Genomic DNA, 12,146 nt, shown 5'->3' with positions numbered 1-12,146 from the left:
CAACATTTACTTCTGCTGGCCTACGCACTCCACCCTGGGAAGCATGGCCGAACGCTGCTCCCTCTTCCCCTCTGTGAGGTAGAGATACCAGCACCACCGCACAGGGTGATTGGAACTAGTACATGAAATCACAGTTTCACTACAGAAGAGTCTCTTGCCCCAGCACTCAACAGCTAGCTATCACTTGTCAATTTAATGGAGGGGAAGCTGGAGTCCCGTCCTGAGGGGTAGATATGCTTTCCAAGCCAGGCATGGTAGCAGTGCCTATAATCCCAGCCCTTGGGAAGCCGAGGCAGGAGGATTGCCAAAAGTTCAAGGCCAGCCTGGGCTGGCTACAGAGTGAAGGCCAGCAAGAACTACATAGCAATACCCTATCTAAAAAAAAAAAAGAAAGAAAGAAACATGGCTTCCAAGCCAGAGCAACTCAAACTTCAAAGTGGGGATATCAAGCAATATCACGAAGGCCAGGCATGGTGGTGCATGCCTGTGATTCCAGCACTTGGAAGGCTGAGGCAGGAGGATCACTGTGAGTTTGAGACCAGCCTGGGCTACAAAGTGAGCTCAAGGCAGGCCTTAACTGCAGAGTGAGACTCTGTCTCAAAAAGATAAAAAAAAAAAGAATATATCATGTACAGGTACAAACTTCCTCTAATGAATGTGATCTTTGTATGTATCTCAATGTACCAATAAAATTTAACAAAAAAAGTAGGGAAGAGACATAAAACCCCAAAACACTTCATTTAACAATGGAAGACACTTTATTATTGTTTAAAATCATCTCTCAACATTTCAACTCTTGGTAGAAATCAAATGCAAAACATCTGCGTTTTTAAATTAGCATATACTTAACTATCTTAATCACAACAACCTCATAACAGTAAGATACACAGCAAGGAGGAGCGTGGCCGCAGTATTTCCTATTCCAGTCTATGAACACAGTATTTCCGTGATGGTAGGTACACCGGACTTTATTTTCTTTGGACAACTTGGTCGTTCCTGCTTTTGTCCACTGTAAATGACCTGGCATCACGGCTGGTTAAGAGTTAAGTTACTGTAATGCTGGAGTGATCTGGAAATGGAAAACTAGAAAACTAGAGCTCTCAGGAGTGGGCCAGGCATCGCCAGTTCTGAAATGTGAAAAGGAAGAACATCGAAGATGAATGCCCCGACAGGCTGGTCTTAGTAATAAAGCCGGTTGAAATCCAACTTTATATACACATTGTATATCTACATGTGATCTACCAGATATATGTATATATATATATGTGTGTGTATATATATATATAAAAGAGCCATAGAAGATTTGGAAAACCTTAAAACCACTCAACTGAGTTGGAAGAACATCGGCAAATTCACAGTGGCCTCAGGATTCAGCCAGATTCAAACCTGCTCAAGAGGTGAACACTTCTCCCAGAAAATCTGCTGCGCAGGAATCCCTAACAGTGTGTATATCACGAACACTTATGGCTAAAACAGGAGTTCACAAGGAGGCAACTTATTTTTTAATTCTTGCCTCACTCCCGCTCTGCACCCCCAAAGGAAAATCCAGATCCCGGTGACTCCCACGGGGAGGCGAGGGCCTTCAGGTGTGCAGGCGCGGAGGCGAGGGGCCGTCTGTCTGCGGGACGCCCGCCGGCTCCCGCCCAGTTAGTGCGGAAGGGCGGCAGGTGCTGCTGGAGAGGAGCGCCGGGAACTACGAAGAGGACGGAGGTGGAGGGGCGTGGGAAACCCGAGCGATTTTCCTTCTGAAACAGATTCAGGAAGTCTGGAGTGCAAGATGAACGGGCAGCAGGCTCCAAAGACCAGGGCTGTTGATTCGCAGGGCGAGGTCCCCGAATCGCCCCTGGGTCGTCGCAGTGCGCAGGCGCAGACCTCAGCACCCGCTGGCCCCCGAGGCGCGCTGGAGGTAGGTGTACAGTAGTTACTGCAGGAAGACGGTGGCTCTCCCAGCTCGGGCACAGCGGCCATGGTCTCTGCTCCTCCCCTGCCCCGAACGCCACTCCCCCGGGCGGGTGGGAGGCACACCAGCAAAGGGCAGGAGGCGTCCCTTGGAAGACTAAGAGCCCAGGGCGTTTTTATAAATAGCTACATAATTAATTTTTAACCACTTTGAAACACATAGCAAGTTGAATATTTATTTAAAAATAAATCTCAAAAATATCTATGTACAGTACAGTAAGAGGGGCATGTGCAAACAACAGAACGGGAGAAGTCAGCCCTCCTGTGGAGTCCACGCGTCGGCGTCGGAGCCGCGTTCACGAACACAGGGGGCTGACCGTACGGCGGCAACGCGAGGATGACGCCGGCTGATACTGGACTCGCCCCGCCGGGCCTCTGCCCCCGAGAGCAGGCGCGTCCGAGCGGGGCGCCTGGCCGGGCGCCTTGTGTTTGGGAGCGGGGTGGCCAAGGGGGGGAGCCATCAGGAGAGGCCCAGTGTGGCAGGAGGGCTCATTTCACAAGCCAACAGGCCTCTAGCTCGCCACCGCAGGGGCGACCTGAGGGGCCTTTCCCGGGGCGCTGGCTCCACTGCGGGAGGGGCGGGCACGGCGGGAATCCCAGAGGCAGAAATCCTCCTCAGAGGAAACGACAGAACCAAACCAAACCAAAACCCAACTGAACAGGGAGTGGCGAGATCAGCAAAACTGAATGTGAACGCACGTGCCACCCTCCCTCGTTGGATGGCAGAGCCGTCGGCTGAGGCGAGTCACTCAGTGAACTCCCACAGGGTGCAGCCGCCGGGTCCCCGCCGCCCACACGGTCGAGTTCAGGCCTCGGCTTCAGCTGGTCGCATCCATACCTCTTCGCGGAGGGAGCCGGCGGTCAGAGGAGTAGCCCTTGTCGCGGGAAGGCGCGGAGGGGTCTATCTGTACACGAGGTGGGAGAACTGGGCGGACTTGTAGCTCAGCTGGTTGTTGGGCATGAACTTGTGCAGCTCGCTCTTCTTGCAGCAGGGGTCGTAATGGTAGGCGCTGAGGCAGGCGTCGCAGGAAACCTTCGAACACTGGGTGCAGGTGTTGGCGGCGCCCGGGCGGTTGCAGAAGCCGCAGCGGGAGGTGGCCGCGGCGGAGGGCTTGGACTTGGAGTGCAGGGGCGGCAGCCGGTCGAGGGCCTGAGCCTGGCCCGTGTGCTTCTCCCGCAGAGGTGCCCCGTGGGCCAGGCTGTCGAGGGCAGCAGCCTTGATGGGGAAGGCGCTGGGCTTGGGGGCTGAGGGGCAGGTGAGCAGGCTGTCACAGCGCTGGCAGAGGGCAGTGCTGCAGGCCAGGCCGCAGTTTGGGCACTTGGAGAGGGCAGACTCTTTGGCAGGGGGTGAACGCTTGTGGTAGACGGGGTGGGCGTCACTTCTAAGAAGCCACACATCCGGCCGCAGAGCATCCTGCCTGCGGTATGCGGCCCTGGCGTCCGAGTCGGTGTACAGGTCCACGTCGTCCTGAGCAGAGAAGTACGTGCTGCGCAGCAGCCCGAGGCCGTTGTTTGGGGAGGTGGGAGGGAGGTCGTCCGGGCTGCCGTGGGGGGAGCTGGACATGGTCAGGAGAGAAGGGGACGGGCGGACGATCTCGTCCTTCAGGTCATCCCCCAAATCCGCCCCAGGCTCCTTCCGCAGGCTCAAGGAGGCCTTCAGGGGTGGCTTCCTGCTCTCCCAGTAGCTGTCGTACGCATCCACGGACCTGGAGGGCTTGGTCACGCGGGGCTTGTAGTAGTCCTTGGCCGCCCGCTCACTGGCCGACTTCTGGAGCGCCACTCGGGCCATGGAGGTGGTCAGCTGCTCCCGGCCCTCGGCCCGCCGCCGCAGGGCATCGGAGCAGCCGCGCACATCCTCCCCGCTGCTCTTGCGCTCGCTCACCACATCCAGCTCCGAGTAGCCTTTGTCCTTCACCTGCGAGTAGATCTCCAGCATCTGCTCGCACTCCACCTTGGCCAGGAAGAGCTCAAAGGAGACCATCTTCACCTGGAGGCTCTCCACGAGCTCCTTGAGCTTGTACACAGTCCCCAACTCAGGCGCGTAGCCCATGTAGCTCAGGATGGCATGAATGTCCTCTTCCAGTAACGTGGACTTGACATAGTAAACAAAAGGCCCCGTGTAGGTCTGGGGAAAGAAGGGGCAGAAGAGAGAAGTGGAACCGCCTCTGAGACACACGACAGAGATGGCATCAAGGCTAAGGCCCCTCAGGGGGCCGGGTGGGAAGGAGAGGGCAGCGGAGGTCTCAGTAGCTCCTCCTGCAGAGGGCGGAGGCGCCATGCAAGGAGATGACACTGCAGCCCCTCTCCAAGGCCAAGGGACAGAACCACTAGCGTTCTGGGTGGGCACGAAGGCTCCCCTCCACAAGTAGAGAAGCGCAGGAAAAAGCTAGCTGGTGATGGGGCGGGGCTCTCAGGCAGTACACCCCTTAGGTGCCGCCAAGACTACTCCCTTCCGACCCTTCTGGGAAGACCTGAAGGCTTATGAGCCCGAGCCGCGACCCGTGCCCCCCACCGGGAAGCCTGCGGAAGCCTCTCACCCCGCCCCTGCCCCTCCTAGCAACCCTGCGCTCTGACAGCAGGGAGGGAGGCGGTCAGGGGCAGAACCCCACTCAGGCTGGACTGGAAGGGACAGGAAGGGAAAAGGAATCCCAGTGCGCCAGCCCTGCCATGGACTCACCTTGATGCTTCGGAATTCCTTCTTCCACGGGTAGAGGAAGAGGTTGATGCCCACCGTCTCCAGCACACTGAAGGCGCAGTGCAAAGCCCGCAGGCTGGAGGAGCTCAGCGAGCGCAGGGAGCTCTCCACCACCTCATAGAACTGGATCAGCCGGAATCGATAAAAGGGGTCCACCTTGTGCAGGCTGAGCAGGGTCGAGGCGGCCACCCGGAGGTACTCATCGCTGCCGGGCAGCTGCTTGCTGGGAGTGGTGTCCACTTTGCCCTCGTGGAACTGCACATACTTCCGAAATAAGTCATCCTTATATTTTGTATCCATTGAACTGGGCTTCCCCATCTGGTCCTGGAAGCTACCTCATCTCCTCCATGGCTTCCAGGCGGCAGGCAGGGACATCGCTAAAAGCCCTGACATGCTGCCTGCTGGACCAGCGTGGTGCTCTGGGGGAAGAAACAAGCAGCACGTCACTCCTCCAAATGTCCACACACCCACAAAGGTCCACACGCCAACTTCTCACCGCTGAGGCCAAGCAGAACCCAGAAGCGGCCCAGTTTCCGCGGGGCCCCATCCGCCTGTCCGCTCAGCATGTGTGCAGCACGCGCCCCGGATGCAAGGCGAGGGTGAGAAGGACCCTGGGAGGGGGGCCTCGGCTTTGTGGAGCTCAGAAGACATGCGGAGGAAGTGTCTGCGGGGCTCAGGGCCGGCGTGCGGGGCGGGCACCAGCTCTGCGGGGAGGAGGGCGATGCTGGACGAAGGCTGCACAGCACGTCCACTGTGCTGGCTCATTTACTCTCGGCAGCCTGGAGACAGGAGCCACTGCAGGCCCCTGGGTAAAACCTGAGACAGAGCCCAGAGCTCTGAGAGGCAGAGCTGAGCTCCGCACCTAGGCCTTGTAGCTCCACGGGCCACGCTTTTCCCAGCCACGCCCTGCTTCTCTGAGGCAGGAAGGAGCTGGGCACAGGGACAGAAAGGTGGCCGAGGCCGAGGCCAAGATGGGACAGCGGGGGCGGGGAGGTGGTTGCTTCTGGGCCCGGCCCCACAGCCTCCAACAGCACATGAAGGATTTCATGCTTTAAAGTATGGTTTTGCTTTTTTCCGGTACCGGGAATCAAACTCAGGACTTTGCGCTTGCCAGGCAGGCACTTGTGCAGCTGAGCTAGATCCCTGGCTTGATTTCATGCTTTTGTGGGGGCTCGGGGTGTAGCTGAGGGGTAGAGCGCCTGCTCTGCATCTGCGAGGCCCTGGCTTAGCTCCCGAGCACAAAGCAAAGGAAGTAATTTCATGTTTTCCTTATTCAGAGCTGCAATGCTGGAGACAAATCTGGACTCATCAAGGACCAGAGCAGGGAAGGCAACACAGAGCATGAAGTCCAAGCTGGGGGGGGGGGCAGGGGGTGCACGCCTATAATCCCAGTACTCAGAAGGCTGAGGCAGGTGGATCCCTGTAAGGTCATTGCCAGTCCAGGCTGCAAAGAGAATTCAAGGCCAGCCTGAATTGCTTACTGAGACTCTGTGTCAAAAACAACAAAAAGACAGTAAGAACCCAGGGTCCAGAGCCAGAAGCCCAGGTAAAGATACCCAGGCTGCTCCTCCAAGTCTGCTGGGCTAATGACTCAGCCTCTCGGGGTGTTTTCTCATCGGAGTCCACAGTCAGCGTGAGTGTTTGCACCATCCGCACAGATGCTGCGCAGCATGCTGGCTCCGAGTAAGCCCTTGACAGTCACTTGTGCTCTGTGGGGCTCTACCCTCACGACGCCAAGCTTCCTCAAAGCACTGCTGGAGCGAGGCAGCTTTCTCCAGCGGGGCAGTGGCCGTACGTTTTCACACCCTCCTGCCTTGCCTTTCCTGACCAGAAGCTCCCTCCTACTGTGACCATCTTGCTCTGCACGAGGTAAGCGCTGCACAGGGACACAGCACGTGCTCCAAAAGCACCTGCAGACCCACAACCAGGGGAGGTGGCAGGGGCTGGGAGAGAAGCTGCTGTGGGGCGGCCTATGGAGTCCTCTAGCTCTGGCTCGGGGCGGGAGTCTTAACGGCCTAGGACCTGGTAAATATCATGAGGTCAACAAAATCACTCTCACAGGGCATGGGTATAGTGGTGCATGCCTATAATCCCAGCAAGGGAGAGGCTGAAGCAGGAGGATCGCCATGAGTTCAAGGTCAGCTTGGGCTACATAGTGAGACCCTGTCTCAAAAAAAAACCAAAACAAAAAATATGTAGCTGAGTAGAACACTTGCCTATGATGGATGGAGCCCGTGGTTCCATCCCCAGTACAAAACTAAAAAAACCTAAGGACATAAAAATACCATCTTCTCCCACTTACTACCCTGCCGAAGAACCCCATGCCAGTGCCAGATAACACTGAGGAGAGAGGAGCCGAGCTTTAGGCTACTCGGGAGAAATCCTGCCTCCTGAGCACGGTTCGCTCTGCACGGTCAGATGCCGCATACGGCTCACAGCAGTCTGCCCCACCAGGCCTCACCTTCGCAGATCCTGGGTCCTCAAACACGGCAAGCTTATTTCTATCTCAGAAAAAATGGGCTTTGCACATGTTTTGTTTTTGTTTCTTTTTCTGATTCTTCCAATAGGGTTACCTTGCCATCAAGGCCTCAGCTCAGATGTCAATGCTGAGGCCCTTCCTGACCCTTCAACTTTTTGCACGTGTGTGGCACTACCAGGGACAGAACCGAGGGCCTCACACATGCTAGGCAAACATGCTACCACTGACCTACACCTCCCAGCCATTTCTGCTTTGAGACAGGGTCTCACTATGTTTTACTACCTAGCCTCAAACGTGTGATCCTCCAGCTTCAGCCTTCCAAGTAGCTAGGATTACAAGCATGTGCCACCATGCTGTTTGGCCCTTCATGTGGAATAATTCCCACCTTCCTGGTCCCTCCCCGTCATGTCACCCAGGGACAGCCAGCACCTAAAATTATCAACTTTACACATTCACTTACTTCTCTTCACTGTCACCCCCAATAACCAGTAAACCCCCAAAAGGCAAGGACGGTATCTGCTTTGTTTACCACAATACCTAAGACGGACCTGACACACAGTAAGGGTTTGATAATACAGGAGACATGAGTGATGCAAAGGATGTGAGCATAAGCCAGGCATGGTGGCACACGACTGTAATCCCAGCACTCGGGAGGCTGAGGCAGGAGGACCCTTGCAAGTTCGAGACCAGCCTGGGCTACAAAGTGAGCTCAAGGCCAGCCTGAACTACATAGCAAGACCCTGTCTCAAAAAGACCAAAAAAAAAAAAAAAAAGATGTGAGCATATATGATTCTACTCCTTTATTTTCCCATGGGTTCCCTCCTATGAATCCCAGGGATCAGCCAGACAGAGAAAAAATGGGCTCCAGAAGATGCCATGATACCCTACAAGCAGCTCAAGGTCAGCAGAAGGTGGGTCCAAGACTCCACGCCTGGCCTTCCAATTTGATACCTGTGCAGTGTTCCCGACTGCCATGATTCCCACGTCCAGGAGGTACTTGTGGAGCACCCACCTCCTGCCCAGAGCAGTGGGCAGAGGCCTGCAGTAAAGAAGACACAGCCTGCTTTCCCTTAACCGTAGAGCTCAGCACCCAGCATCAAAGATATGCATTCTCTTCAAACTTAATAATGGGGCATTCCAAAAGATGCGAGCTGCTGTTCCTGCTGATCTGCTATGCATTTGCTGGGTTTTATTTATGCAAGAGAAGCTTCCACCCTGCCTCTGGTCCCAGGGCTGCTTTCTGGTATGTCTGAGAGCCATTTAAAAATGACATCCAGGGGCTGGAGGCAATGGCTCAGTGGTAAAACACTTGCCCAGCAAGCATAAGGCACTGGGTTCCCAGCACTGAAGGAAAAAAAAAAAGACAAGCTGTGTTTTTTTTCTTAAAGGAAATCAGCCATAAATTCAAAGAGGTTTTTTCAACTTTAGCAACGCTGGGGATCAAACCCATGGCCTTGTGCATAGTACACAAGTATTCTACCAGTCAGCTATGTCCCTAGCCCATTAGAGGCTGATTTTTTTTCCCCCCAAACTGGCCTCCTGCCTTAGCCTCTGAGTGCTGAGATTACAGGCATGTGCCACTACATCTGGAAATTTTTTTTTTTCTTTAGGAAATTAACAATGCTTGTTGTATTACATATTGATATCTTCAAAGTGGTTTCTCATGAAAACAGATAGAGACATGCAATACTGATCAATCAAGGACTTACTGACAGTTTCTTTCAGCAAAGAAATAGAAGACAGTAGAACAACTATGTTAACTATCCTGTATATACATATATATAAAATTTTCCTTCTTTCCCTTCTCTTTTCCCACATCCCAGTTGCCCTTTACCCTTGAGTACTTTCTTATCATTTCACAATGTCTATCATATCTCCTAGTTTAAATTAACTCTTTCAGGGGCTGGGGATTTAGCTCAGCGGCACAGCGCCTGCCTGGCAAGTTCAAGGTCGTGAGTTCAATTCCCAGTACTGGAAAAAAATAAAAAAAATTAAAAAAATTTTAAAAACCAACTAAATTAACTCTTTCAGGTTTTACACCAGTGAAACAATGTGGTGCTTGCACATGCAGGTCTGATTTATTTCACTTATGAGTATGGTCTCTAGTTGTGACCATTTACCTATAAAGGCCTCGAGTTTATCTTTCACCCTCAAACTCAGTTCTTAATTCTGCGATCCTGTAGCATTCCACCACCACCACCCAGGTGCTCACTCCTGCAGTACACAGACTAAAACAGTCCACAGCCTTGTTGTTGCTGGCAAATAATAAACAAGGAAAAAGGATTTGCACAGCCTATACTGTTCAAAGTTCTAAAACAAGGTTGGGAAACCTATCTAAGAACTGTAAACCAACCCTGAAAGGAGAGAGAAAAGGCGAGGGGGGGTGGAATACTAAAAGTAATGAAGGAAAAGGAGAATGAGACTGACAATTAGTAAGGTCCTACTGTGTGCCAAGCATCAGGCCTTCCACTTCAACTGTATCTCCCATTTAATTCTCAAAGGAACTCCAAGGAACCCAAGGCTCAGCCCCTGAGCAACCTGCCCCACAGAGCTGCAAAGGGTCAGTACTGGAATTTCCTTTTGCTTTGTTTTGTTTTTGTTTTTTTGGGATAGGGTCTCCTTTTGAAGTTCAAACAGGCCTTGAAAGCCAGCCTGGGCTACATAGTAAGTTCAAGGCCAGCCTGAACTGCAGAGCAAAACCCTCTCAAAGAGACAAACAAAATAAAACAAAATTGGCCTTGAACTCTGTGTGGCCCAGGTTGGCCATGAACTCACAGCAATCCTCCTGCTTTGGCCTCCCTCACACTGGGATTACAGGCGCCCGCCGTCATGCCCACCTAGTATATGACCTGCGTCTGGCAGGCCCGAGGACCGGCTTTCTCCCATCCTCCTCCTCACGTACTGTTAGGCTAGTACCATTTACCAGGGGACTCAATGTGTGAGGGCCCGGTGTGAACGGTTCTTCAAAACCCAATCTTCAAAACCCAATGAAATCCACATGACAACCTTAATCAAAGAAGAAACTGAGGCTCAAGGGGCAACTCACTTGCCGTAAGTCCCATGGCTGGAAGAGGTGGATTTGGGATCTGAACCTAAGTCAAACACCAAAACTCCGAGGCTGCAGCAAGGCATCCAGCAAAGCTGCATCCGCTGGACAGCTCTACTTGGAAAGGCTCAGCACAGTTAGAACGACCTAGGGCAGGGCCGGTGCTGAATGCTAAAAATTCCTCTAGTAGCAAAGTTCCCAGCTACCCACACAGAACGCGGCTGGGAGAACCACAAATCTCTATGATGTAACCTCAAGGGCCAAGGAATGAGGCTGGCCAGCGGCGAAGCAGTTACATCATCTCTGCTGAACACATTTTCGGAGAATACAGGCTGCCTTGTGGCTGGTCATAGCTGATGTCTTTTCTGAGCACAGAGCCAGCCATTTATTCCCAGCACACTGCAAGAACAACAAAAAATATACTCTGCAAAAACAGCCTGATTACATGAGACCAAGACAGCCCGGCAACAGAAGCTGTTAATTTCTCCACGCAACCCCAAAGACTGCAACGCCAAGCAGTGCCAGGCTGGTAGGAGAAAACAAAACAAAACAAAACAAACCACAGCTCCGTAATATCCTGAACGCAGAGGAACCCTTGGTCCACACTTCCAGCACTCACAACCTGGGCCCCTTTATAAAGCAAGTCCACGGAGAGACTGCGATATTGCACAAGTCAAGAAGCCCGTGGCTTTTCTAAGGATTTTTAATAATTTTTTATTCAATTTTTTTTTTTTTTTGTACCGGGAATCGAACTCAGGGCCTTGTGCTTGCCAGGCAGGCGCTTACGCCACTGAGCTATATCCCCGGCCCATCTAAGGATTTTAAAAAGTACATCTAAAGGGAACCTGTATCTGTTTAAATTTCCGCTGAACAGAACTGGAATGACTCCGTGTGGCAAAGCACTGGCTTGGCTTTACCTCAGCTCGCCCATTCAAGCAGAAACATCCCCGAGCAGCATCTGAAGGCGCCCCCTCCCTGCGCAGACAGAAGCTATTTTGGTCCCAGCACTGCCTCGATCCACAGGTCTACACATCCCTGGTCTCGCTTCAGCCCCCAAACAGGAGCACGGGAAGGTGGTTCCACCCCACTCTGCCCTCCCCACCTCGCCTCCTCGCACCCACTCTAAGCAGGACGCCCCACACACACGTCCAAGAAAGCCCCTGGCATGAAACACTACAGGGTCCCCACACCCACGCTGGCGTCCGGAGACATTCAGGGAGGCCTCCCCAAACCCCTGAAAATAACCTGAGCGGTGCTGAAAGCGAACTTCCCTTCGGGCAGCCGCCTCTGAGGGGCTGGGAAGGAAGCTGCGTCCCCTTCGCTGTAGCGGACAGAAGCTGGTGACAGCTCTTCCCAGCTGGGTACTTCCCCCCGCCTCTGGGGCAGTATCAGCTGGGAAAAACACACCAGCCTCAAGCCCGGGCTTCCCCACGGCTGGTTTCTGCGGTGCTGGGGATGGACCCGGGCGTCTCGCACGCTGGGCAAGGCCGCGCCACTGAGCGGCACCCCCGGCCCCTGCGGGCTCGGGAGCGGGTGCCCGGAGCTGCCGCTCGCCCGCGGCCCGCCGAAAAGCAAGACAGCGCTTCCCCGGCATCACCTCGCTTCACCCCGCTCCGGCCCCAGCAAGCAGATTCGCTCCACGTAGCCAGTGACACAACGAGGCTCACAAGGCACAGAGATTCACCCAAGGTCACAGCGCCTGACCTCGGGACAGGGCTGCCACCAAGCCTGCCCCGGGCACCGCTGCGACGTCGCGGCCGCCCTGCGCTCCGCGTCCTCCCGCTTGGCGGGCGCCGGGGACGGGGGTGCACCTCCTGAGCTGCCGCCCGCCCCCCTCGGCTGGCCCCGGGAGGCCTCGGGGTAGCCGCAGGGCATTGGGGATACTGAGGGCGGCCCGGGGGTCCCGCGGGCGCCGGAAAACCGGGCTCTCCGGGCGCCCAGGGCGCCGAAGGGGACTCGTCCCCCGG

At 54.4% G+C, this 12,146-nt stretch overlaps 1 protein-coding gene across 1 annotated transcript in view; it reads right to left on the bottom strand.

The window, feature by feature from the left end:
• Nucleotides 1-739: 739 nt before the first annotated feature.
• Spata2 (spermatogenesis associated 2) overlaps nucleotides 740-12,146 on the bottom strand; it is a gene marked incomplete in the record, with an annotated part of 11,672 nt that continues 265 nt past the window's right edge. Inside the window, 2 exon segments of the mRNA XM_013518262.1 lie at nucleotides 740-4,084; nucleotides 4,637-5,073. Of these exon segments, the coding sequence (XP_013373716.1) occupies nucleotides 2,861-4,084; nucleotides 4,637-4,972 (1,560 nt within the window).

This window comes from Chinchilla lanigera, unplaced genomic scaffold, assembly GCF_000276665.1.
Source record: "Chinchilla lanigera isolate Chin_1 unplaced genomic scaffold, ChiLan1.0 scaffold00044, whole genome shotgun sequence".
NCBI classification, from domain to species: Eukaryota; Metazoa; Chordata; class Mammalia; order Rodentia; family Chinchillidae; genus Chinchilla; species Chinchilla lanigera.
Note: the sequence above shows the minus strand (reverse complement) of the source record. Positions and strands in the feature narration are given on the sequence as shown.